We start from the raw sequence: 25,406 nt of genomic DNA, 5'->3' as shown, positions 1-25,406 counted from the left end.
CGGGAAGGAGACAAAGCGTACAGAGAAGGGCAGAATTAGGGCATCAGCAATGGTGACCTCCACAGAGGCTCATGGAGCGTCAGTGAAGCGGGCAGCGTGGCCCGTTGGTACAGTGGGCTATCCCTCTTGAGCCCCCTTTAGTAGGCCACACTCACTGCACTGGTGAATGGCCGCATTCCTGGTGCCCGACAAAGACTTTCTTAAGCTCTCGTTTCAGAAGACTCGATGAGAAGTGGGTGTGCTTGTGTGCCCATTGGTTCATCCAATCAGGGCTCTCCACGTATGTCGCCACCAGAATCAGCTTTGGCGTTTTGTTGTTTTATGCGGTGTCCACAGATTGTGCCGTTCACATCGGCTGAGGGTCTCGTTGTGTGTCACTGACCTACCAAAGTCAAGCTGCCTTAATGCCAGGGTCTCGGACTCGGGTCCCGGAGGTTTTCGCCCAGCCGCTCTCCACATTGTGCTAATGGCACGGACGGCTTCATTCCGAATGCTTTGCTTTTTTAGACGCGGACCCCTTTACTGTTTGCTTGTTTCATTTTAATTAGCAGACGTAAGGCGAGCCAAAGGGTGACCGGTCAGTCTGCCCCCATTTGCACTTGTGTGTCTGTCACGTGATGCCCATGAAGTCCAATGGGTGGTATTTAGAATGAAAGCCCCCCAGAATGACTTTGACACCCCCCGGCCCGATTGAACATCCTGCCAGCTGATTGTGACACGGCGCCAGAGAGCTATGAAGGCTGGCCAGGGTGTCTGCAGGTTCTCTCCGTGTCCTTGTGGGCCTCTATGAGTGAGTGTGGGTGTCACGAGGAGGGGCCCTGCGATGTCCTCCTGACTCCAGGAATGGCTGGCTGGATGGACACCTTCTACTAGGGGAGCCCCCGAGCTGATTGGCGTCAGGACCACCGTGAGAACATCTGATGGCCTTTTCACAAACCATCTCCATGTTAAGAGGACGAGTGTGGAGGAAGCACAGAAGCCTCCATGGTAAGGATGCGCCACCCCGTAGCCCTGAGGTGACCAGCGTCCAGGCTCTGGGGGCCGATGAAGGTGACAGGCCAGACAGGCTCAGGGCTCACAAGTGTCACTGCTCCTTCAAGGATGCTAGGAAGGCAGCAATGGAGGGGACGCGCCATCGCAGTCATTTCAGGTCACACATCTCGCTTCATGTGCGCCTTTTGTTTCCGCCACTGTTGGCTGTCGTGCCGTGGATGGCAGTGAAACCAGAAACGCTAGGATTGAACAAACGGCGGCCGACGCTCAGATCAATTATTAAGAGCAACTGGAGAAACATTAGACGTCGCCCTGAGAAGCCTTCACCTTTGCTGCTGTTTCCTCCGACTATCTGCCCTCTTTTTACCTTTAAGTCGTGGCATTTTGGGCGTGAAAATTGGGAGGGGCGGCCATCCTTGGATTTTTCTTTCTTTGTGCCAACTTCTCTAACGTGAACTTGAAGTCAGCTCACTAATCACGTCAGCCCCTCTTTGGTGAAAGACGCGAGTTCTCTCATCCTGTGACGACGGGGTGCCGCTGGCTGCTCCGTCTCAGCAGGCCTCAGATCATCAGGATGCCCTCAGACATCGTTGTCATCTGGCAAGACACGGCCGTATAAAGCGAGAGCCTCGCAACTACCAGGAGAATCTGCTGGCAGCGAAGAATGAAAGCGCAGCACCACGTTTACAACCAGACATCACTGCGGTGGACACACGCCCGGATGAGGTGCCCTGTGCCGCACTGCCATCAGGACCAGCCGTCTACACCCTCGAGGAGTTGCTGACTGACAGATGGACGGCTTGGTTGGCACTGCCAGTCACTCAGCGCTGTCTTAGGCCTGGAGTCCGAATGTGTTCGTCACAAGTCCTCCGTGATAATCACAAAGCAGAGAGCAGTCAAGGAGCTTCACTATCATAAAATGGCCAAACTATCGGACCTCTGCTACTTGAATTACCGAGGAGAGGAAAGAGAACTCCGTCTGTCCATCTGCCGCCATTGCGGTGGAACGACGACACGCTGAAGTGGCGACAGACGTTCTGGAAGGAGTTGTAATTAAGATGGAGGATGTGACTCGCTAATGACGGCACCAGAGAGAGGCTGTGAGCGTGTGACGACGATGACCCTTTAAATCGGGGGGTCCCCAACTCCGGTCCTGGAGGGCTGCAGCTTTTCATTCTCACCCTTTTCTTAATCAGTGACCTGTTTGTGCTGCTAATTAACTCGTCTGCCATTCTGTTCAAGTGATTTGCTCTTCATTAATTAGCAGCCAAACAATAACGAGATACAAAACACGAGCAGCCAACTGTGCCCATCATACGATAGCTGAACATAAAGAAAGATGAAGGTCTCAGTTGATCTGCTCAGGTCCCCAGTGCTCTTAGAAAAGAGAAGATCAACAATTACAGTCATGGAGTCGCATTAAGCAGCTGCTTGGCGTTTGAGGCCCTGACTTAGGTGGTCTTCTGTTGGTCACTCACTTCTGTTTAAGGAAAGACATGAAGCAATTCAGAGGAACAAATCTTCAAAAACAAGTCAATTCAACTGAACTCAAAAGAAGCGAATTAGCAGCAAGAACAGGTCACCAATTAAGACAAGGGGCGGCACGGTGGCGCAGTGGGTAGCACTGCTGCCTCGCGGTTAGGAGACCCGTCTGGGTTTGCGTCCCGGGTCCTCCCTGTATGTTCTCCCCATGTCCTCCCACAGTCCAAAGACATGCAGGTTCGGCGCATTGGCGGTCCTAAATTGTCCCTAGTGTGGGTGTGTGCCCTGTGGTGGGCTGGCCACCTGCCTGGGGTTTGTTTCGTGCCTTGCGCCCTGTGTTGCCTGGGATTGGCTCCAGCAGACCCCCATGACCCTGTAGTTAGGATAGAATGGGTTGGATAATTGATGGATGGATGGATGGATGGATAGAGAGAAGGGTCAGAATGAAAACCTGCAGCCCTCCAGGACCGGAGATGGGGACCCCCAGATTGAAATCAGTTTACGCCGCTATTATGGCTCCCATGACATCCAGAATGCCTCTTAGGAGCCACACGTCTTCTGAAAACTGGACACAAGCCTGTGGTCCCCGTGCATCGGGAGGAGAACGTTGAAGCAAACGTCAGAGCCCACCCAACGTCCTGAGCAGGCTTGGGCTTTGAATTTTCTTGTACCCATTGGTTATATTTAGGTTTTGTCTCCATAAAAATGACTAGCATTCTCCCTCAGTGCCAGCCTACTTTGCTTACGGGCACCGCTGTGTGATGGTTGCGGTGGACCACCTGGAGTGTGTGACACGTGACATCTTTGCTGCAGCAGTATAAAGGTCAGCACCCTGGTCATCCACGGTTGGATCCACCGAGGACAAAACCTTAGCGCCATTTCTACTCCTTAGTTCTACTCCTTAGTTTCGAGTTTACTGGTTGCCACAACGTTTTCTAGGCAGTGGACTGGTGCTGCTCCCAGGGATCGAGGGATGGCTGACGTGTCACGATATCTCAGGGCACCTAAACTGGGACCTCTGCTGGCCGCCAGTTCTTGCCTTCGAGTGTGACGGAGTTGTGCAGAACTCTGCCATGTTTAAAACTGCATTGGTGGCCGAGTGTCCACAGCTGTGTGATCGACAAACACCTGGCTGACCGGACGGCCTCTTCGTCAAATGCCTTGCGTTCTTAGGTGGCTGTTTTCAAAAAAGAAACCAAAGCGGAACCTCTGAGATTTAAAACACTCCAATATTTGAGCCACATCAGGCAAAGAAGGCCTCCTCTGAAAGTGAAGGATTTGTGGACCAGTAAGCCTGAATGGGAATCTGAGCACCTGCCCGGTGAAGCCACCGGAATTCAGCAGGCGGCAGCAATTGTCCTCTGACTGACAGAGAGAAGCCCCTCAGGTTACACACCCCTTTAAAAGAAACGGCCTGCCACGGTCTAGAACTGGAGTCAAATCCGCAGCATAAAGGCCACCAGCAACCTTCACCAGTCCCACCAGACCTCCTGTGCCTCAGCCTGGTGGGCTCGACTCCTAACGCCTTTAACAGCCCATGCAGAGCTAAAGGGGTTAAACCTTCAAAGTTACACTAAAAGGTGTCACAAATATCCAAGAGAAGGAATGACAGCAAAACCCTGGCGTGGAGCGAGGCAAACGGCCAAATGGATCGTAATAGAAATACGAAAAAAAAAAGAGAGAAATAACAGGACGAGAACTCGCCGTCAAACCTCCTCACAGCGCGGCTCGTAGATCCTGACCCGTCGGTGGGTTAATGACGAGCGAGCCATAAGAACGTTAACAATTCCAACGACTGCGTCCGTACTTCAGGATTTTGGCACAGAGTGAATAAAGCGATGAAAGTTTGTGACCGGATGACCAATTTGATTTCCATTTTCCAGCTCATACACAGCAGGGGCACCGTCTCTTGTAATGGTGAATATTTTCTTGGCGTTGTGACAAAGGCGCTATGCCAGACACGGGAGGCCCACTTATCAAACAAACAGATGTCTTTATTTCCTTTTCTTCGCCTTCCCGCTCTCATGGGCACAACACAGTCCAAGCACTAAGCACACACACCACCCCAATACTTTTCTTCTTCTCTTTCTTTCTCCTCCCCTCTTCTTCGGGTCAAGCTTCGTCCTCCTCCCGACTACTGGCTCCTTTTATAAGACCCCCGGAAGTGCTCCAGGTGCCTGATTACTTATTCCAGCAGCACTTCCGGGTGTTGGAGAAGACCTGCCTCCCGCAGCAGCACTCCCTGGTGGCGCCTGCAGATCCCAACAGGGCTGCACCAAACTCCAACTCCCATGAAGCCCTGCGGGAGTCCGAGACCCTGCTGCAACCCAGGGGGGCTGCCATCTAGCGTCCCGGTAAACGCTCGGGCTCCCCCGGTCTTCCCAGCGTGGAGACGTCCCGGCCGGGCAAGGACCTCCGCTGCACACTACGGGGTCTCCACCTCTGCTTCCAGACCGACAGGTAACGGCGCCGCACACACACCGCACAGGCCTGAGGCAGCACCCACCGGCCAGTTCCCGAGTGAGACGCGAGATATCATCGATGACCACGGCCACATATCACATGGGTGCGTCTGTCCACATCACGGATTGATGCAAATGGACGCTTTCTACCACTTCGGTAATCCGCCTTTCTACAGTTGTGCTGAAACGGGCAAATCGTTCATCCTGGACGAGATTCTTTCTTTGTTTGGCAATCCAACAAATAAAACAGATGCACTGCGTCTTTCAGGTCCTCTCCGGCTGCAGATGCTCCTCCGTATTTGGTAAAACATTCTCACATTTCACAGCTGCCCCCTGTGGCCCGATTTTTAGCGTTGCGTTGAGTTTTGAACGCACGTCTCTGCTTCTCATATTCTGCTCTCCTGATTAATTCTGCTCAATCTGCCTCATCATTGAATTTCTTCGAGTGACGCCGAACCCAAACTCCTTCGTCCACCCGGGTTGAAAACAAAGACCTGTACACGTGTCACTTTGGCACGGCTTTAATGGTTCATAATTAAAAGCAATCGATTGCTGTTCACATTTTAAACTGAGACAGAAATTGTGCGTCACAGTGGAACACAATCAGCCGTTTGCTCGCTGTGTTTTTAATGACGACGCGTTAACGCCGTGCCAACATGAAATGCACCACCTGCGTATGCGTCGATGGCATGGCAGTGTAGTTAATTAACTTCATTACATGTTGTCACAACCTTCGTGAGGTGAATGTTTTCAAGGCTGCCATTCTTAAATTGAATTCCAATCCTGCTAAAAACGGGTTTCCAAGAGCAGCAACTTGGGTTTGTGACTGGAAAATGAACGGGACATGCGAGCTTTAATAGTCCAAAGTCCCATTAAACGCTGAGCACGTTCTTTAGATAATCGAGTCAACTGGCTTTATTGTCATTCTAACACAAATCAATAAATAAAAGACAGTTCACCTTGTACCTAACAATTTCCCACTGTTGGCACATAAAGTGATGTTTCTCAATCCACCGGGACAAAATAAATGCAGTTATTTAAGTAGCTTACATAAAACATGAATGATGCTTCCAGCGTTCGTATTTGTAGTATTCTCAATGGATTCGAAGTGCAATTCCATTTTAAGCAGTTTAACAGTTCGAGTGGATTTGACAAACCAGCCGACCGCTTACCGCAAGCACGCGACTCAGTGACTCACGCACGCGCCTTCCCCCCCACGAGTCCCCGTGACTACGTTTCCGGCCGCGGAATCGACGTCATATCCGCACACGCTGTCTTTCGGGGGCGTGCGCGTCCTTTTCCAGCCTGTCCCACTCGCTCCCTCGCCGTAGCGCGCGCGCGGTTTTGCGCAGGCGCATTGCTCGCTCCCACTCCGCTGTGTTGTGCCGTGCCCGCAGCTGTTCGGCTACTTGGACTGCGAGGGCAGCGACGACGCGGTGTTTTTTTTTTTCGGGGGGTCTTTTCTTTCAGTATCAGTGTGGACTGTTTCCCCGCCCCCTTACGTGTTTGTTTTTTTTTGTTTTTCATTTTACGCCTCTTCTCCTTTTCTGTTTGCTGATGTGAAATGCTGCTTAAACAGCTGCATTGTGGCGCCCGGTCGGTGATGTAATTCCGCAGCGCCGTTTGCCTTCCCGTCCAGGAGTCCCAGTGCGAGGGGGCCAGGTGGTCGTCATCCGCAGCCAGGTACCGATCACCTTGACAGGGGCAGTGACGGCTGTGCGGGATTGCTGACGGAGGCCGCGTCTGCAGCTGCAGGCCCCTCTGCCTCCATTAGATATGGGAATCCTGTTCACGAAGCTCTGGAGGCTGTTCAACCATCAAGGTAAGATCTCCGCCATGGGCTTTGACCGAGTGCACGTCGAAACGGGACCCTCGTAACCCTGTACGTAGCAAATGTTTCTCATGTATTAATAATGTATGAGCCTCACGAAAAGGGTGGGACAAAACGCCCAGTTTCCCTGAGACCCCCACGGTGCCTGTAAGTCTTAGGAGGAGCAAGGCTCTGTATAAATCAAATGTGTTCTTATTATTGAACTAAATGAAGTACCCACAGGGTCTGCCAGTGTGGGGGGCACTGGAGTCTGCAGAGTGATGTCCGTCATTATTAGGGCTGTGTGTTACTGAGCGGTCCACTTGTGTTTAACGATGTCGGTTACAGGAGAAGTGAAGCCCTGCAACAAGAGGTTGTGTACTGTAGGGGGTCTTAATGATCATTTAACCCTTGCTCCTCCATCGGGCCAGCTCTGAATGCCCTCACACACATTTCCTTCCTCACTTCACTTCTCTACACCCCATAATGACACCCAGCCATTTTTCCAATGACTTCCTGCCCATAAGATGAAAGGTTTACTAAAGCCAAGAGGCTGACTGCTCGGTGAGTGGATGTGATACGTGGCCGACAAAGGCGTAACGTGAAGCAAAGTTGAGAAGGACTGAGGTGCCAGCGATCAGGTGGGGGCGGAGCTTCACTGGCCTGACAGCGGGCTTGTGTCCTGTGGCCAAGGGAAACAGGTTGAGGTGGTTTGAGAGCCGGCGGGCCATTGGCTGCAGGTGCTGGAGGGGGTGTGGCTAAGAGGGAGGCTTCCAAAGTTGTGAATGACATGAGAAGAAGAAGAAGAAGGAGGATAATGGGGGCAGCAGGTTGTGACGAGCTTGAGAAATGTTCTGGAAATGTTATTGAGGGTGTTCGCATCACACACTGAAGGTTCATTTTCAGACACCATCCAGGTGTTGTCCCTGCCCAGTGCTTACTGGTGCTGGCACCAATGTTCCTGTGACTCTGCTCTGCACAAGTGGGCCTGGAAGGTGGATGGATAAGCTCTTCTGTATGTCACTATAGCTGGAAGAAAGCAAGAAGATGATGTGAATGGCATTAGCAAGTGATGCATAAAATGGGAGGTCCGTGACAGGCCAGTCCTACTGATAATAAGGTGGAGACTCCCTTAGTGCTTATTACACTTTGGGAAAGTGTGTCATCGTTTCTCGCTCCTTTAATGATTCTGACATTCACATAAATACGCAAGGATCTAAAGAAATGGCATCTGAGCTCCACTGTGTGAGGAGGGACCACCTGCAGGTTCGAGGTAAAGATTGGGGTCTTCATAGTGTGAAGTCTTCCTCATGTAATTCATTAAATTTCACTGTGCGATTGTTCAACAGGATGAAAAGAAGACAAGATAAAGGTGCAGTCCTGCTGAACATATCCGTGAAGTCTTTCTTAGATAACAAAGTGCACTTTCACTTTTTTTATGACTTGGTCGATGCCTGGCACCATATAAGGTGGTGTTGCTTTCATTTCTGTTTGTGCCCGCTGGAGCACAGACAAGTGAAGTGAAGTGACTTGCATCAGGGTCACACACACACACACACAGCTGGCCGCAGTAGGATTTGACCCTCTGACCTCAGGGTTTCAACTCCAAAGTCTTAACCACCCGTTTATTGCTGCGTCAGGTAAACCCATCCAATGGAGACTGGACCTTTGACCAAAAAGGGTTCATAAAGTGGACAGTTTAGGTCCAAAGTCACTCTTCAGGTAGAGCTAACTGGGGGTTGACTTCACATTTCATATTTTGGTGAAGACCCCGTGAGTGGCGTCATTCACACCGATCTTTTATCGTGCACCAAACACACATTGGCACCCTGACCGTGTGCTGTTCTCTCGTTTAGGCCGCTCAGATTTCTTGTAGATGTTTGAGTGTTTTCTTCCGTTTTGTTTCTCTTGCTGCGTTTTTTTTATGAAATGCCCGGTGTTCAGGCGCCGTACTCGTCACGGTTCCTTCTGCTCTGAGTGTTGTGTTCCACTGTAGCGCCACTCTCCTCCAGTTGGCTTCATATGATGTTTGAAGTGACGCCAGTAACTCACCAGGCCACAGTTCGGCCTTATCTGGGTAACTACCATCAAGTGCACCCGATGTCCCAGTAGACACCTTGGGTATGTCACACTCGCTGACTTTATTGAGAGGTTATTTACTTTGGACCCTTGTTGGTGCTGATGACCTAAAGCTGGTATCCATGCCAGAGACCGAATGTTAGCAGTGATCCAACACTAGACGAGACTCAAAGTCTCGGGCCCTGCTTATCCATCAGGCCACTGGGACACGCTGTGGAGTTTGTACAGTCGTGGACTTCAGCGTGGCGGGATGAACAGCCGGATACCTGGAAGGTAAACGGTGCCCACATCAGCAGAACTATTAGACGAGATTGTAGGCCTGCCAGCGCGGCTGCAAGGTTTTGCTTTCTTTACCTCCTCTCTCTGTTGCCCAATGATGATAATAAAAGTTTCTTTTAGCGTGAAGTTGTTTCAAGCAGTGAGCTTGATTGGCGCTGCCATCTCTTTGCACCTTGGTATGGGTCGTGAGGTTGTTGTATTCTTTCCTCTCGCTGCATTGACCTGTGCCAAGTGAGGGGCGCTATACAAGGCTAAACTCCATTGGATTTTGAACAGGCGCTCTCCGTATTCAGGCCTAATAGCTGCTTACCATTTTCATGATGAGTGTTCAGTAAGTGCAGCCGCTTGGCTCACGCTGATCCTCCAGAGTGGGGGTGGTGGTGGTGGCACACCAAAGCTGGCAGTGAGCTCGGTGCTTTTCATCGCACTACTACTACTACTACATGGAAGTTGGCGTACGCACAGATTTATGCATCTGGATTTTTTTGTGCGTAAGCACATGTCCTCTTTTGTCTGCTCGCCATGTTATAGTGTGAATTCTACGCACGGCATTATGCATGAGGCCCCTGGAGTGCCATCTGGGGTATACAGCGTCTCTTGGCAGGCTAGCTAGCCGGTAATGCTAATCCGGACTACACCACAGCATCTTTGATTGCAGCGTCTACACCGACAGGAGCGTCGGCAACAACGTCAAACTCAAGTCTCCATGTCGCCTTTCTCTTACCCTCGTACCAGCGCCGCCTGACCTCTCGCCCACGGCCTCCTGAAACACTGACTTGACACTTCAACTCCCAATGACCCACAATACTGGTTGTCTTTAACCACAAGCACGTGGTTCACAGTACATTCCAACCAAACTACTGTACAGAGTGGATTAACCAGACCCACTAGTAGATCTTCAGCTCTTAACAGGACTAAATGATGATGATGATTATTAAGAAGCAGTAAACACTATTGAGGGGAATATTATATGAGCCTACGGGCTACAGGAAGAAGAGAGGATTTCCTGAGCGAGAGATCACCAGTTAACTTGATCCTCGGCGCCCCCATGTGGTTGTCATACAAGTAAATATTTGAGGTCTGAGACGTCAGGATCCTCTGTGGTCTGCAAAGAGGCGACTGAGATCACAACCGACTGACCAACCCAGCGAGCCACAGAGTTACAGGGCAGGAAGTGAGCTGCAGAGTCAGCAGGCTATTGGCTCTTGGCTCGTGTTGTGTCTCGTCGTCTTCTTGATAACTGAAACAATTAAAAGTTCAAGTCTGTTAAAATAAGATCTCTGTTCGATTAAGCCATTGTCGCATTCACCGCTTTCTGTCATGTGGTTTGTCAGATCTGCCAGTCACAAATGCTGATCTCGTCTGTGCATCGCATCCAATCACACGACTGCAAACCGCCCGCCGGCCATGTCACGTTTGCCGACTGAGCTCTGATCTTCCCACCCCTTTTTCTGACGGCCAATAGCATGTCGTTGTCTGATGGAGCGTCACTTTACGAAGGGTTAGCGGCTGCGATGGGTGCGGCAGCAATCTCTGCCCTTTAACTCTTTTCTCCATTCTGTTATGGCGTGTAAAATGTGAGACATCAGACAGACGAGCTTCCCTCTTGTTTGTGAGTCTAAACACACACAAGTCCTCACCTCGCCTCTGCACTCAGTGCTTTGCTCTTCAAGGTGCGCATTCGTTGGCTCGCTTCCTTCTCACTAAGAACTGCTCTGAATGTTGCGTTCCATTGTAGCGCCACTCTACTCCACTCTACTTGGTTGGCATGTTGCACTTCATCACCAGTAACTTGCCAGGCCGCAGTGTTGGTTCATTAGGTTGCATACACGGCGTGACCCTCTGACTAACGACAAAATCAAACCTGTCAGACTTTATCACAGCCAGTCACAGAATAGGTGGTCTTAGTCATTTGGTATGTCACATTACAGTAGGTGGCTGATTTCATGGGGGCCGCCGTTGACCGGTCACAATCATGACTGAAAAGTCGTCTAATGTGACCCCGGCTCTAACAGCAGCTGCAGTCACGGGTTAATAATTAAGAAAGTCCCTGGAATGCAGTGCTGCCGCTGCCACTGTGGCCCTCCAGGATCGACTCTGACCCCCTTGCAGTAGACTTGTGGTGGTAATGGGAGAGATGCCTGTACCCGGGTATCCTTTGGATGCCCGTTTTGTGGCTGGATGTGCAGTGGAGGACGGGCTTGCCAGTATGGAGGGGAACCCCTGACATTTCGGGGTCTTGACGTAAGTGAACTAAACTAGAAGTCTTGGAGAGTTTGGAATGCAAGGACGACGGCTTGTAGCAGGGAGGTGGAGGGAGACGGAGAATGGAGCGGCATCGCCATTTGTTCACACTAACCCTGACCCTAACCCTGATGTTTTTAACTCCTTTTGAAGCGGCTCATTGGTGCAAACGCCGGCTCAGCACTGCAGAGCAGATGGGTGGTCTCGGGGGAGTCGAGCGTGTATTCTTCGTGATTGTGATCACTCCTGCTCGAAAGATCTAATGAGCGTTGTGATGCTGCGCAGACCCCTTCACGAAACACGAGCGCCCCAGCGAATCACAGGCTTTGACGTCATTTTGGTAATTCCAGGCCGCCGTGCTGATTGCAGGTTTAGGAGTCTCGTCTTTTCTTTCTCATGTTGGCATCGGGACCCCGAAGTACTTTTTAAGTTTAATGCCAAAATAAATGGAATTCTCTGGAAGTATCTTACTGTCGACAGCGACAATGTTGGTCATAGCGTGAAGACTGTTGCAGCGATGTCGTCTAAAACTCGTAGTTCATTTTGGAGGGTCCACATCATAAAGATAAGCCAGCAGCACCGAGCCCCAGTAACTTAAGACCGCCGCCCGTGTACGTGAAAGCGCAGATCCGCATCCAGCAGGTCATTCAGAGCAAATTCAGATTAAAAAAGCCATCGTGTTTTATTTATGATGGAAACTGTGAGCAGCAACACTCGATCCTCGGTCAGGTATCCTTCTGATGCTGTGATGCCGTTCCTGTATTCCCAGTTGTCCTGCATCTGAAATGAGGGGCGTTTTCCAGCACGTCTGGCCAGTGGTGAAGTCGATTTCTGCGCGAGTTCCCCGTGACGCTCATGTCGGCGAGTTTCTTGCCCCACACTGTGCCAGTTTCAAAATCGCGTCCAGATTTGTCACCGACCGGCCGCGTTCTTTGGGTCGAGCAGATGGCCCTCGTAGAGGGAGGTTTGAGAATGCGTTGAGGTGGGGGTCTTTGTTTGAAATGAATACATTTTTTTTCCTTCTTTCTTGTTCTCTTTACAGAGCACAAAGTTATCGTCGTGGGTCTGGATAATGCTGGGAAAACCACAATTCTGTATCAGTTGTAAGTATGAGATACGAGGCGAGGTCATTTAAAGGGAAAAGAAAATCTCCTTGTACCCTAAAATAGGAAATGGAAATGTGCATAGGTGTGAGTTTTAATATTTCAGAATAAACGCACGTCACACCAAGTGACAAAGTGACGGGCTGTCATGGCAGCTGCTGCTTCCTCCTCATGTGGATCCAAATTGACCCCCTCAGTAAGACGTCTTTGTGGTCTTCGGTGACGTGGAGTCCGGGGGGTGACGCTTGTGTCTCATTTCAGTAAATGTTGTTTCAAGAATCTTATTGGAAGAAACTTCCAGTTATCCCAAAAATGAGACACGCCCAGGAGCGCCATGATGATGATGATGATGATGCCTTGGCGAGAGAGTGGCCAGTGGTGGTGATGATGATGATGTGTGCATCCCTGGGTGCTTTCTGCTGTGATGTGCTGGGCATACTGTGGGGCCATAGGAGGGGCTGGAATTGTAGGAATCTAATCAGCCAATCGGATGAAACAGTAAGAGTCTCCGCCCACGGAAATGTTCAAAGGGGAACTCGAAGAAATGATGGAGTCTCTACGGTACGAAATCAAGATCTGAGAAATCCCGCGCTGCTTCAAACATCCGTATGGCTGCATTCTCCACTGTTAAAACGATCAACTTGGCTAATGAGCTGCGTCACCCAGGGGTCTGCCTGTGAGGGTCTTGACACACCTCACACAAACTCACGCACTGTGAATAAATTCACGTTCACAGTTCTCCGTTTCAATTTGTAACTCGTTCGTGTTCAGTTCATTTTGTAATTTTTAAGGAGTGAGTTTAAATAATGGGGTGGCACGGTGGTGCAGTGGGTAGCACTGCTGCCTCTCAGTAAGGAGACACCATAGGTTCACTTCCTGTGTCCTCCCTGCGTGGAGTTGGCATGTTCTCCCCGTGTCTGCGTGGGTTTCCTCCCACAGGCCAAAGACATGCAGGTGAGGTGCATTGGCGACTCTAAATTGTCCCAAGTGTGTGTGGGTGTGTGCCCTGCGGTGGGCTGGCACCCTGCCCGGAGTTTGTTCCTGCCTTGCACTCTGTGCTGGCTGGGATTGCCTCCAGCAGACCCCTGTGTTAGGATATAGCGGGTTGGATGATGGATGGAGTTTAAATGACCCCTGAGTTTACTTTGTTCAGTTTTGAATGACTTTTATTAGGCACTTACAGTTTTCTGCAGTAAAATACAATAATTATGAAGATTGTTTTATTTCAATACACTTTATTGAGTTCTACCCAGCAGCAGAGACATATATATATATATATATATATATATATATATATATATATATATATGCTAATATCCATCCATCCATCCATTTTCTAACCCGCTGAATCCAAACACAGGGTCACAGGGGTCTGGCAGGCTAGCAGGCAGGAACCAATCCTGGGCAGGGTGCCAACCCACCGCAGGGCACACACCCACACACCAAGCACACACTGGGGACAATTTAGAATCACCAGTCCACCCAACCTGCATGTCTTTGGATTGTGGGAGGAAACCCACAGAGACACGGGGAGAACATGCAAACTCCACGCAAGGAGGACACAGGAAGCGAACCTATGGTGTCTCCTAACTGCGAGGCAGCAGCGCTACCCACTGCGCCACCGTGCCGCCCTGCTAATAAAGGGTGAAAAAAGAAATGAAATAGATGCAAGTAGACCTCTAAATGGCCGCTCTGTTTTCCAACTGTGTGACACAAATGGTGACTGTGGAGCCAGCGTGTAGGTGAACTGACCTCAAAATTCATGTCACCTATTGCGTGCCCAATGGGGACAAATATAAAGTGGCCTTGGCAAAGTCCAACGTCTTCCTAAAAGCGGAGCTTCACCGTGTGCTCTAAATCTGGACGCTGGTTGTCATCCCACTGGGCATCTGTAGAAAGAGCTTAAACTGCCAGCAGGGAGAAGGTGCCCATGAAACGTCAGAAAGCTGCTCAGAATGCTGAACCTGAAGGATTCTGGGAGAGTCCGTGCTAAGAGTTGCTCTGCTGTCATTGGTTGGCTTTTATGCTGTTTGAGTGACCGAGTGCCGCAGTGCCCGTCAAACACGGCCTTGTCGCATCCTCTGGTCCTGCTCATTGAGTAAGTGACGTTTGTGAGGAGGCCGTAGAGAGCGCAGAATGTGCAGAAGCTAACAGATTGTCTTTGTGAGGCACTCGTGTGCACCAAACATGGCGGCCGCCGCCGACGACGCTGATGAACAAGTTCCAGTGTTTAATGGCAGACCAGTTCTTCCTGCTAAGGCGCTTGCTTTACCTGGGAGTGCACTTCTTATGCGGGGTTGGCCTGCATTAGGAGATCAGGCTTTGTTTCTGGTCTGAACTTGTCACCTGAGCACATGACGTCGTCACTGCCACCTGTGCTGAGCCCTAGAAGCCATCACATGGTGCCGATTATAAGAAGAGGCCTGATAAATAAACGAAAGAGGAGTGAAACGCATTCCAGGAGTTGGAGTGTTTCTCAGAAGTCTGCTGCAGGACGTTACACGTGCACTTCAAAGCCCACCCACGGACCACCTTTGTGCCCCAGTTCTTTTTAATCTGCTTAGGTAGGTCTGAGCATTTAGACTCCCAGCTCGTATCTTTTAGGTGAGGCGTGTGCCCCTTATGGGGTCCAAGTGTCTGCGTTCACAGCTCAGTGCCATTTCTAGTGGCTGATAAGCAGAAGATGTCCGCCTGGCATTTTCTTCCATGTTTCTTTTTCTTTGGGGTTTGCTCTCGCTGGATGTTTCCAAATCCCGAGAACTAATGGTCAGTGGTTTGGACACGGGTTCAAATGAGACCTAAGGGCAGCCTCTGCTGCAGCATTCTCCACTAATAAAATTAACAAAACTGGGGTGGCACAGCACAATGGCGCAGCAGTAAGGAGACTGGGGCTTGTGGGCCAGCGTTTTGCAGGTTCTCTCCGTGTCCCCCTGGGTTTCCTCCCACAGTCCAAAGCCACGCAGGTTAGGCGGACTGGTGATGCTAAATTGACCCTAGGGGTACGCGTGCGTGCGTGCGTGCGTGTGGGTGTGTGTGTCCTGTCCCTAGTGTTCCTGCCTTACGCCCACTGATCGCTGCTCCGTGACCACCCTGCCCTGAATAAGCCAAGGAAGATGGATGGATTAACAGAATCTTAAGCAGCAAAATTAAAAAATGAAGTCATCCCCACCGTCCAGTTCTCATTCATAAGAATCGGTTTGTAATTTTTTGGAGTAACGCAAGTAAACAGAATCTGGGAAATGACGGCACATGACATTAATGGACAAATCACAAGAAGCAAACCGGCAGGGACGGGGGCTCAGGACTGCAGAGGACCCCTGACATATTTATTTAGGGCCTCTTGTGATCCTGAATTGTATGCAAGTACAAATGTGATTGTCGGACCCTCTTAATCCTGTTTGGTGTGATAGGTGGGCCGGAGCGGCACTTGGCGCGTGTAGAGCCACCTGGGGGCCATACTGCCATCTCGCAAGACACACCGAGGCTTTTAATTACCTTGTGTAATGCAAATGATTTAACGGTTATTGTAATAATAATTCTTTGTTATTTAAACTCTGTTTTTTTTTTATTTTTAATAATAAGTCACCCTCTATAAATCATATATTTTTTTATCATCTCTGTTTTATTGTAAAGACTCACTCAGCCGTGTGCACCGCAGCCTCACACCTCTAGGGCCTCGGGTTTGGTTCCTGGCCTGGCAGCCATTTTGTGGATTTTCAGGTTTCCTCCCACATCCCGGAGATGTGTGTCATGTGGCGTTTGTAAAGTGACATGCTGTGTCCCCTCCCATGATGCTCTTGTGGTGGGCTCGTTGTCTGTCCTGTGAAAGGTGAGAAAGACCCCACGTGACTACCGAAAACGGTGTGGAATTTGGAGAGAACCGAAGAGCGTCGGGCCTCGGCCGTCACTTCTAAGCCTAACTGATGTCGGACCCGAGTTACTGTGCTTGGCTGCTTATTTTTTTACGGTATGCTGCGTTTCTGGGGCTTGGCTGTCATTTTCGCTCTAATTCTGTTCTCTGGGTTTTGCAGTTCCATGAATGAAGTTGTGCACACGTCCCCCACAATCGGCAGCAATGTAGAAGAAATCGTCGTTAACAATACGCATTTCCTCATGTGGGACATTGGCGGGCAGGAGTCCCTGCGATCGTCTTGGAATACGTACTACACGAACACGGAGGTAAGCGTCACCAGGCCGCTGGCAGACGAATTTACACGCCAGGGAAGTAAAGTGATGGGCAGCTGAAGAATCCCCTTCTGGGTTTGTTTTAAATGTCTACAAGGTCTCAAATGAAAGCTGATTTAAACGTGACGAGGTTTTGAGGCAGTGGAGGTACAGAAATGGGGCACTGCCAATTACGGGGGAACAAAACCAGTGTGATAGCATTACGTCATTGTCACCGGTCAATAGAGAATAGAAGGACATGTGACAGGAAGGTCAGCAGGAGCTTGGCTCAACAAACACTTCCTGTGGTGTCATCTGCCAGGCCTCCCAAGTGCCATCCCATCGTGTGGCACAGAGGAGTGACGGCCTGCAGTGGGCATATGGGGTCTCGCGTGAGTCATCGGGGCTGATGGGGTTGGAGTGGCCTGAGCGTATAGTGGGGCACAGAGGTCCTGCTGGGCCGACGGTGAAGCAGACGGACGTCATGCCTACCGGGGCTGCCGTCTTGGTTGTTAATGCAGGTTGACTTCACGTGTAAATGTGTGACTCGATGTAAAACATAATATGTGCGTGTGTTTTTATTTGTGTTTTTCAGTTTGTAATCATCGTCGTGGACAGTACGGACCGAGAGAGGATTTCAGTGACCAGAGAAGAATTGTATAAAATGCTGGCACATGAGGTAAAGTAACCGAGGGGGGACGTGAGAGCCACCACATCAGGTCAGATACGATGGCTGGCAGCTCCTGTCCTCTGAAGTGTCCTGCGTGTGGCTCCTCACAGAATGTCAGGGTCTCGTAAACCTTTAGTTTACATTTTATTATCAAATGATATGGACGCGTCATTACTTAGCTTAATGGAGCTCTTTACCTGGAGTGAAGCGGCCCTGGGCACGAGCTGACAAGCAGTGCGGTAGGCCCGTCGAACTGGGCAGTTTCGATTTTATATTTAAATGGGGGTCCGGCAGGTTGATCAAGGCCGTCTGTGGTACGATGGAATTCTCCTGCGAACGGTTTACAATAATACGATGCCAACAGAGACCCGCACACACTCACTCACTCACTCTATCAAGATACCGTATTGACTCGCGTTTAAGTTCTCTCAGGACTTGATTTTATCGTATTTTATAACGTTGGTCGTATAAGTCGAATGTGAAAAACTCGCCATACGCTTATGATCTGCTAACACCTGCCCACCTGAGAGTGTCACCACGGGGCACACGGCCTTTTATTTCTGTGTATTGTGCCTACGTGACCACACGGTATTTAATACCCACACTATTCCGAACCGATGCTTGTACTGATTTGTGTTTTTTGTGTCTCACACCCTCATACACCTTTATTTATCGTAAGAGCATCCCGTGTCTACGATCAGGAGAAAATATGAAGCTGCTTTTAAATTAAACGTCGTTGAAGTGGCGAAAGAAATTCGTAACTGCGTCTAAGAAACTGATGTGGCATTGGAGTCAAGTCAAGTTGGGGGGCCTGCACTGGTACAGCCCGTTGCCACACCCACTACACGATGAAACAACTCAGAATCCCGGTTGGCACCCCCCCAGGCAGACATGCGGTCCAGTCCCACCCTCTATCTGCCACAGCCAGGTGTTACGTGGGCGACCCCTTGGCCTGCTCCAGCCACTCGAGTCCCCAGTAATGAGGCTCTTACGAGCTGATCACCCTCGGGTAATCGCGCCACATGGCCATAGTGTCGTAACTGACGTTCCCTCACAGTGCAGTCGTGTGCCTCATTCGGGACTCCATGAGCAACTCAAAGTCAAACCAGTGGGACCCAAGATCTTCTGGAGAGACACAGTACTGAAGGAGTCCAGTCTTCGTCTCAGGTCACTGGACGGCGGCCATGTCTCATAATGGGGGCACCAGGACTCTAAAGACTTGGACCTTCGCCCTTTTGCTGATATCGTGAGCGCCACACACCCCTTTAAAGTGACCTCATGACCCCCCCATGCCCTCCCAATCCGTCTACTGACTTCACAGAAGAGTCACCAGAGTCATGAATGTCACTGCTGAGGTAAGCAAACCTCTCGATGAGGTCGACACTCAGACAGACACACTGCTGATGGCCGTGCCCAGGCGGTCATTGAAGGCCCTGATCTTTGGTTTTTATCAGGACCCTCACAAGCCCAGACACTCAGACCCCTCACTCAGTCTCTCGAGCGTCCTGATCAGAGCCTCCATTGACTCTGTGAAGATCACAGCGTCGTCAGCCTAATCAAGATCTGTGAATCTCTCTTCACCAACTGATGCCCCACAGCCACTGGACCCCCACGACTCTGCCCAACACCCAGTCCTTGCCAGCATTGAACAGAGCAGGAGCAGAACACACCGCTGATGAACCCCACAATCAACTGGGAAAAACACAGAGGGTCTGACGGCCATGATATCCAGCAACCTCGAGGGGATCCCGTGAACCCTCAGGATGTCCCACAGGGCCACAGCTCGATCAACTGAGATGAACGCTTTACGAAAATTGACAAAGGCCGCAAAGAAACTCTGCTGACATTCACGTTTGCACTCCATGAGAACCCTCAGTGCCAGGATGCGGTCAATGGTAGACTTCTTAGGCGTAAAGCCAGACTGTTCTGAGCGCAGGTGATCACGGATCCTATTGAGGACGACCCTAGCGAGGACCTTACCCGGCACCGAGAGCCGTGTTATCCCCTGTAGTTGCTGCAATCCAGGCGATCGCCCTTCCCTTTCCAGATAGGGACGACAAGTCCCGTTGTCCAGTCAGTTGGGATGATGCCAGTCTCCCAAATGGAAGCAAAGATTGCTTGCATTGCCAGATTGGAGGAGGTAAGAAAAAAAAATGTAAGGGTCATATTTCTGAACGGGCATACAAGTCGGGGTCTGCTTTTATGATCGATTTTTCGTGTTTCAAGACCCGAGTGTATACGGTAGATACAAACATACAGCATTTGTACGGACAGGCCGCATTCCAGAGCCCATTCACACAATGGCAGCGCCACTTCTAACACCTGGGAAGGGCTCGGGAGCTGCTGGCACGCGACTCCATTCCTGATGCCAGGGGTGCTGTGAGTTTGATCTTCTTGGTTTCTGTTTCTCTGTGCTGCGCCATTCATTGACAGTTCAAGTGTTTGGCTCCTGCCTAATGATGGCCGCTCATTCTTGTTTTCATCTTTCAGGACCTGAAGAAAGCGGGACTGCTAATCTTTGCAAACAAGCAAGATGTCAAAGGGTGCATGTCAGTAGCTGAGATCTCCCAGTACTTGAAGCTGACCTCCATTAAAGACCACCAGTGGCACATACAGGCCTGCTGCGCCCTAACTGGCGAGGGGTATGAAGACGCTCTTACTCTCCTTCTGTTTTTGAACCTTTCGGTCGATTTGCTTTCAGTTATTACTGGGTAGCTGCTAAAGAAACGCCACACAAGCTGCACGTTCTCGGCCTTAGTGCTGTGGCCTTCCATGCCGTTTATCTTAGGCCCGAGTTCACGTTGACTTCGCCAGCACAGTCAGTGCTAAGTGGCACTGGCTGATGGCAGCACAGCAGAGTCCAGGTTGGCACCAATGAGGAGTAAAACGATTGACACCAGGAACGGCACATCTGAATGACAAGAGCGAGCAGCAGTGACACCTCAGGGTGTTTGTGTCTGTGCTGTGACCCTCGTGACGGGCATAACGTTACACGCGCACCACAACCGTTCAATGACAGTGGCGCACTAGAGAGAGGGAGAAATCCGGCAATAAGAAGAGGCGGTGGCGATGCCGTCTGCCATGTTGACTTCGGTCCTTTTTGTATTGCGCCCTTCACGTCCTCTGACAATCTCAAACTTTAGAGGTGGCTAATCGCGTAATGAGACCCTCGCCTGCTCCAAACGGAGCTCCATTATGAGTCAGCTGTGGACAAAGTCAACGGACGGATACGGTTACTCCGTCTGCCGCATCTTTGGAGGCCACAAACCTCCGGCGTTCCACGGTGAGTCTGAAGAAAGCCAGAGGGTCCCGGAGACCTCGGCCAACTGGCCACTCACTCAGCTTCTCCTGGCCGTTTAAAATAAAACAGAAACTCACCCACCTTTCGATGCCAAGGCTTCCAGGGTCTCGGGTGGCGCAGAAAGGCGTTTAGAAGTAGAGCAGAGGCTGAGAAGAAAACCAGATGAGAGGAGGGTGAGTGGCCGTTGAGAATGAGGGTGATGTTTGTATTGAGGTGCCATGAGAGCAGCTGGTCGGCAGCAGTAAAGCGGCACGCTGGACTAGAGCTGTGAGCCCAGGGCGTCGGGACCACTCGCTGAATGCTTGACCTCCCATTATTGGTTCGTTAAGCTTCAGACATCTTGGTGGGCACTCCAGCGTGTGAGTAATGATGAGGCCAGACACGTAGCGGGGCCTCGGCCATTGACGTCTTTACGCGTAAAGAGAGGATTTTGAAAACCCCCTGGAAGTCCTTGTGGAGACTTGTGACCAAAGGAGACCTCCGCAAGTGCGTCGAGGAGACCCTCGGGGAGCCTGAAGTCGAGTACGGGGAGAGAGAGCGAGAGTCGAAGGGCAAACAAAAGATTTCTGTGGTTAAGCCCACCTGCTTCACTCGAAGACCACCAGCTTAATATCTGTAAAGTGAATCATTTTTACACTCTTGAATGTTTCAGTAGAGTGGCAAGGCCCAGTGTTCTGCACAACAGGAATTGTCACCTTGATGGAGAATCCCAGACGTGCCAAGGTCGTAGGTCAAACTGCGGACCACTGAATGGCTCCACTCTTGGAAGTCCCAGCAGTGTGGAGTTTAATAATTCTGGATGGCCGATCTTCTCTCTCTTTAGGAGGCTCACGTCACCTCTGCAGATGCGTCTGGTGAACGGCAAACTCGGCCCATTTTTTGGAGTCTTTTCTGATTGGTCAGAGTAGCTTTAAACCCCACCTCCTCCTCCTCCTCCTCCCACCATTTCATTGATTGGACTCCCAGTTTGCCGACTCCAGTATGTTTTGTTGGAGTCACTGGCTGTGGTGTTGATACGCACTGGGAGTGTTTGAAGGATGCGTTCGGTCAGGACAAGAGCAATAGTGAGAATTAGAGCGCCACCCGTTAGAAACGCATTGTGATTCTAACGTAGATGAAGATCACACCACACGTCTTTATATAAATGCCATTATTTTCAAAGGGCTCACATGCTTTTGTCTGCCAGCAGGAAACGAAAAGTCTGAGCGGTCATCTTGAGAGGTCGGCTTCTGTGGGTGAGTTCAGTCCAAGTCACATCGGGCCTTTTTACTTTTAGTGTGCAGGCAGTTTGGCGTTTGAGGCTCAGGGTTCACATCCCACTACTGACACTGTGTGACCCTGAAAAAACGAACAAAATGGAGCCGATCGTATGTCAGATGCTGCAAGTTAATTGACAGTAATGACGTGTGTAGGTTGTCACTGCAGGACAAACCAAAGACGGTCCTTTGACGCGCGAGTGGCATCTTCATAAAGGCCTGCTGTGATTTGCCTGAAGCCGACATCTCCTGATTGGCATCCACTGCTAATTAGTTTGTAAAGTGAAGGGGGCGCCAGCTTGAGTTGGCGTCCCGTTGGCGCCCGTGTGTCGAGACCTGACCTCCTGTGTCTGTTCCTCTTTCAGGCTTTGCCAAGGACTCGAGTGGATGATGTCACGACTTCGCCTTAGATGACCCCTGCTGACCCTTTGGACTGAGTTTTGTTTTTTTGTTTTTCATTTTTTTCTTTGATTTTTTTCATTTTTAATAACGAGCTCTCTGGCTTGTGCGTCTGAACGCTCGTCTGAGCCCCGCTGGACTCGGTGATTATTTATTGAATCGGCCACGACTCTCGCACACTGGCGGCTCAGGGTGGGCCGATAGTATTTGGGGGCACTGAAGAGGGTGTGGCGTCGACCCCGGTGACCTGTTGACAGTATTTAGCGGTGACATTGCCGTTGTAGTAAAACCGAAGCGACGCCCGCCAGGGGGGCCCGTTGATGGTGGACATTTGGGTTTGGATTTAAACAGATGAACTCCTTAATAGTCAGGGGTCCACGTCGGCTTCACGGAGTGCCAGTCCTTCGTGTTAACCAGAAGGGAAGCCATTGGATTTGCAAGTGTGGCGGCGCCCGGACACGAGTTACCCGTGAAATGTTCCATCGATTCCGCTGGTGTGCCGTGGTGTTCCACTGTTTGAAAACTCCAAGGAAGGCGTCTCTCATCTTCTGCAGAATTGCGTACAAATGAACTGCTGCCCCCCAGCCATGGCAGTGCACGAGGTGCCGACTACGCTTGGTCATCTGAGGAAGCTTTAGGGCGCCCTCCAGAGGTGTAAGCCGAGGTGAATCATGGTTGCTCTTTTCTCTGGTCCTCTGTGGGGTCCTCAGCATGGACGCTGGGCCGCTGTCCCCTTAACGATGAATGACAGGGAGGAACGGGAGAGTCGCCAGAGTGGCTTTCATTTCCAACAGATGGCGGCACCCGCTTTTGGTTTTAGTTCTGCACACTTTCTGTCTGTGAATGTCAGAGACCACGACGACGAGACGCGGCCCGGTGCCGGTTTGATCACAAGATGGTGGTCCCTCATGCGGTTAGTTACTGTCACTGAAGCTCTGGTGTGGGGTGTGGGGTCTGGCGCGTCCCCTCTCATGCCGAGCCGTTCTGCGTGGGCTCCTCTGTCCTCCACAAGAGAATCATGTAAGCTGTTTGTCCAGTAAAGACCCTGCTGAAGCCCCCCTTCTTTACACAGAAGAAAGATTTGATCGGCGCAGCCTGTGCTTTGCTTCTCCTTTCTTTTTTTTTTTTTGGTTTGTCCCTTTGAGTGACGATGACAGTTGTGACAGGCACCACTTATGACGTGTGACGCTCTTCTTTTACATTTTTTTTTTTTTTTTGGGTGGGGTCTCCACGTCACTTCATGGAGTCTTCTGTTTTTAGCTGTTTGACGCCCGAGCACCAGCCATTTCTACGAGCCTGTTGAGAGTGGGCGTGGGTGGGCAAGTCGGACACTAAGCTGGTGGGTTTCCTGGCTGAAGACCATGGAGCGAGTCCTCCGTCCTCAGTCGCTTTGTGGGCCTGCTGCTAAACATTTTGACATTTTCCAGACTCCCAAATGAATCTCCTTCTGTTACAAGCCAAGTCGGGGGGGATTGGGGGGCACTGCAGGTTTGTCTGTGCTGGCAACGACCTCGGAGGGTCACCCGTCCCAGCCCAGCAGTATTGGTGGCTGATCATGTCGGCGGGCGGGGGTCCCAAACTGTCCCAGGACGTCTCTCTTGTAAATATCCCGGAATTCTCAAAGACAGACGCGTCCTTTTTTTCTTTTTGAGACTCGGCTCGAGCCCACTTTCGGTTGCGTGTTTTTGCCCACGACGTGCATTGACACGAAGCGACAGTATTAGACACGGGGTAGGGGCGCCTTTTGTGAGTCGCACATTTGCAGAGCCTTTGATGGGTCATTTCTAAGAAAAATTAAAAAGGAACCAAAGCTACTCCTTTGTCTGTGTGTCCTTGTGTGGCAAAAGCGCAAGTCGTGGTGACACTTTGTGACGAGTAATGCCACCTCACGCCCCGCCAGCATTCCCATCATGGCACTTGTCCTGCTCAAGTTTAGCTTTTGTCTTCTTTGCTCTCTAAATGTCATTTTTCATTTTCTGTTCTTAATTCCGTTTTTGCTTTTATTTGTACTTACGGAATTCCAGGGAAGTTCTGAAGAGGCCGGAAAAGCTTTCTTGTGGAAATTCAAACCAGAATGGGACAAGGTGGCAAACACTTGGGCACAAGCGGTGGTCCTGCAAGACCAGCAAACTGCCTCCAGATTGATTCAGGAGACCACGCTGGACGTGGCTGGGGGTCTCTGAGATCGGCAGACTGCTTTGTGTGTCTGCCAGCCTCACAGCGGTTAAGCCCCCCATGCCCGTTCTAACCCCTCTGCTTGATCGAACCCCATGATTGACCATCCGAGTGCCACGTTCACCCAGCGACCACAATGGCACATCGTTTTTTCTAACGTTTGTCACAACTGACCAGCTTTTCAAGTCCCATTTCATGAAAACTGAGACAGCAGAGGAGGAGTTACAACAGGGGGAGAGAGTGGGTGGTCCTTGGGTGGGCTTCAGTCCCACCACAGCCCTCAGACTCACCGGAATGTTCCACCATGCACCTGTCAACAAGACGTAATTTGGGGGTTCAGATGGCTGCCAAGTGTCGTGTCACACACATGAGGGGACACAACGAGAATCGTGAGACTCAAAGGTGGGCACCAGGGTCTCCCAGTGTGCTGCACAAGAGTCCAGTCGCTGGCATCCATTTTACTATAAAGGTGCCCCGGATCTTGGCAGGCAGTGGGTGCTGCCAGCTACCTACAGAACACACTGTGCCCAGGTACCAGGGTGGCACTCCGCTGATTCCAATCATGGAGGCCTGGCACTCGTCGTGTGGGCGTGTCCAAGAAGGCAAACTCGTTTGTGATTCACCTCTCAGTCAACAGAACTGGCAAATCACTGAGCTGAATGTGTGCAGGGGGGCCGAACGGACCCCAGCTAGCGGGTGGGCTTGTGGGTAAAGGGGGCCCAGAAAGTGGTGATGCCATGCTTTAGGCCACAGTCTGCTGTTGCTGAGCTCATGTCACCTCTGATGAGTGTGGTGATGGTGGCCATGGAGGAGGAGGAGGAGGTCTCACAGCTGTCCTGTCTACAGGTGGGCCCTCCAGCGGGGGGCACATGGCCTTCTCCTCCTACTGCCCCTTTGACGTGTTTTATTAATTTATTTATCCACCCTTATTGTTTCTCCACATTTATCTTAATCCGGGTGTCTGCTGCCTGTTTCAAGTATGGTGGGTG

The 25,406-nt window shown here is 50.8% G+C and overlaps 1 protein-coding gene across 1 annotated transcript; it reads left to right on the top strand.

The window, feature by feature from the left end:
* The first annotated feature begins 6,017 nt into the window (after nt 1-6,017).
* Nucleotides 6,018-23,976, top strand: arl5a (ADP-ribosylation factor-like 5A). Its single transcript, XM_039755209.1, has 6 exons — nt 6,018-6,759; nt 12,392-12,452; nt 16,484-16,631; nt 17,212-17,295; nt 19,777-19,928; nt 22,209-23,976. Exons 1-6 carry the CDS (start codon nt 6,714-6,716, stop codon nt 22,255-22,257), a joined length of 540 nt encoding a protein of 179 aa, XP_039611143.1. The 5' UTR covers nt 6,018-6,713; the 3' UTR covers nt 22,258-23,976.
* The last annotated feature ends 1,430 nt before the right edge of the window (nt 23,977-25,406 follow it).

Source organism: Polypterus senegalus, chromosome 6 (assembly GCF_016835505.1).
Source record: "Polypterus senegalus isolate Bchr_013 chromosome 6, ASM1683550v1, whole genome shotgun sequence".
Classification (NCBI taxonomy): domain Eukaryota; kingdom Metazoa; phylum Chordata; class Cladistia; order Polypteriformes; family Polypteridae; genus Polypterus; species Polypterus senegalus.
The sequence above is the reverse complement of the archived record's forward strand: the minus strand, read 5'-3'. Positions and strand labels throughout refer to the sequence as shown.

Coding starts and splice junctions, on each gene's coding strand:
- arl5a (XM_039755209.1), top strand. CDS start 6,714: ATGGGAATCCTGTTCACGAAGCTCTGGAGGCTGTTCAACCATCAAG. Junction 6,760..12,391: donor GAGGCTGTTCAACCATCAAG/GTAAGATCTCCG, acceptor TTCTCTTTACAG/AGCACAAAGTTATCGTCGTG. Junction 19,929..22,208: donor TGCGCCCTAACTGGCGAGGG/GTATGAAGACGC, acceptor TTCCTCTTTCAG/GCTTTGCCAAGGACTCGAGT.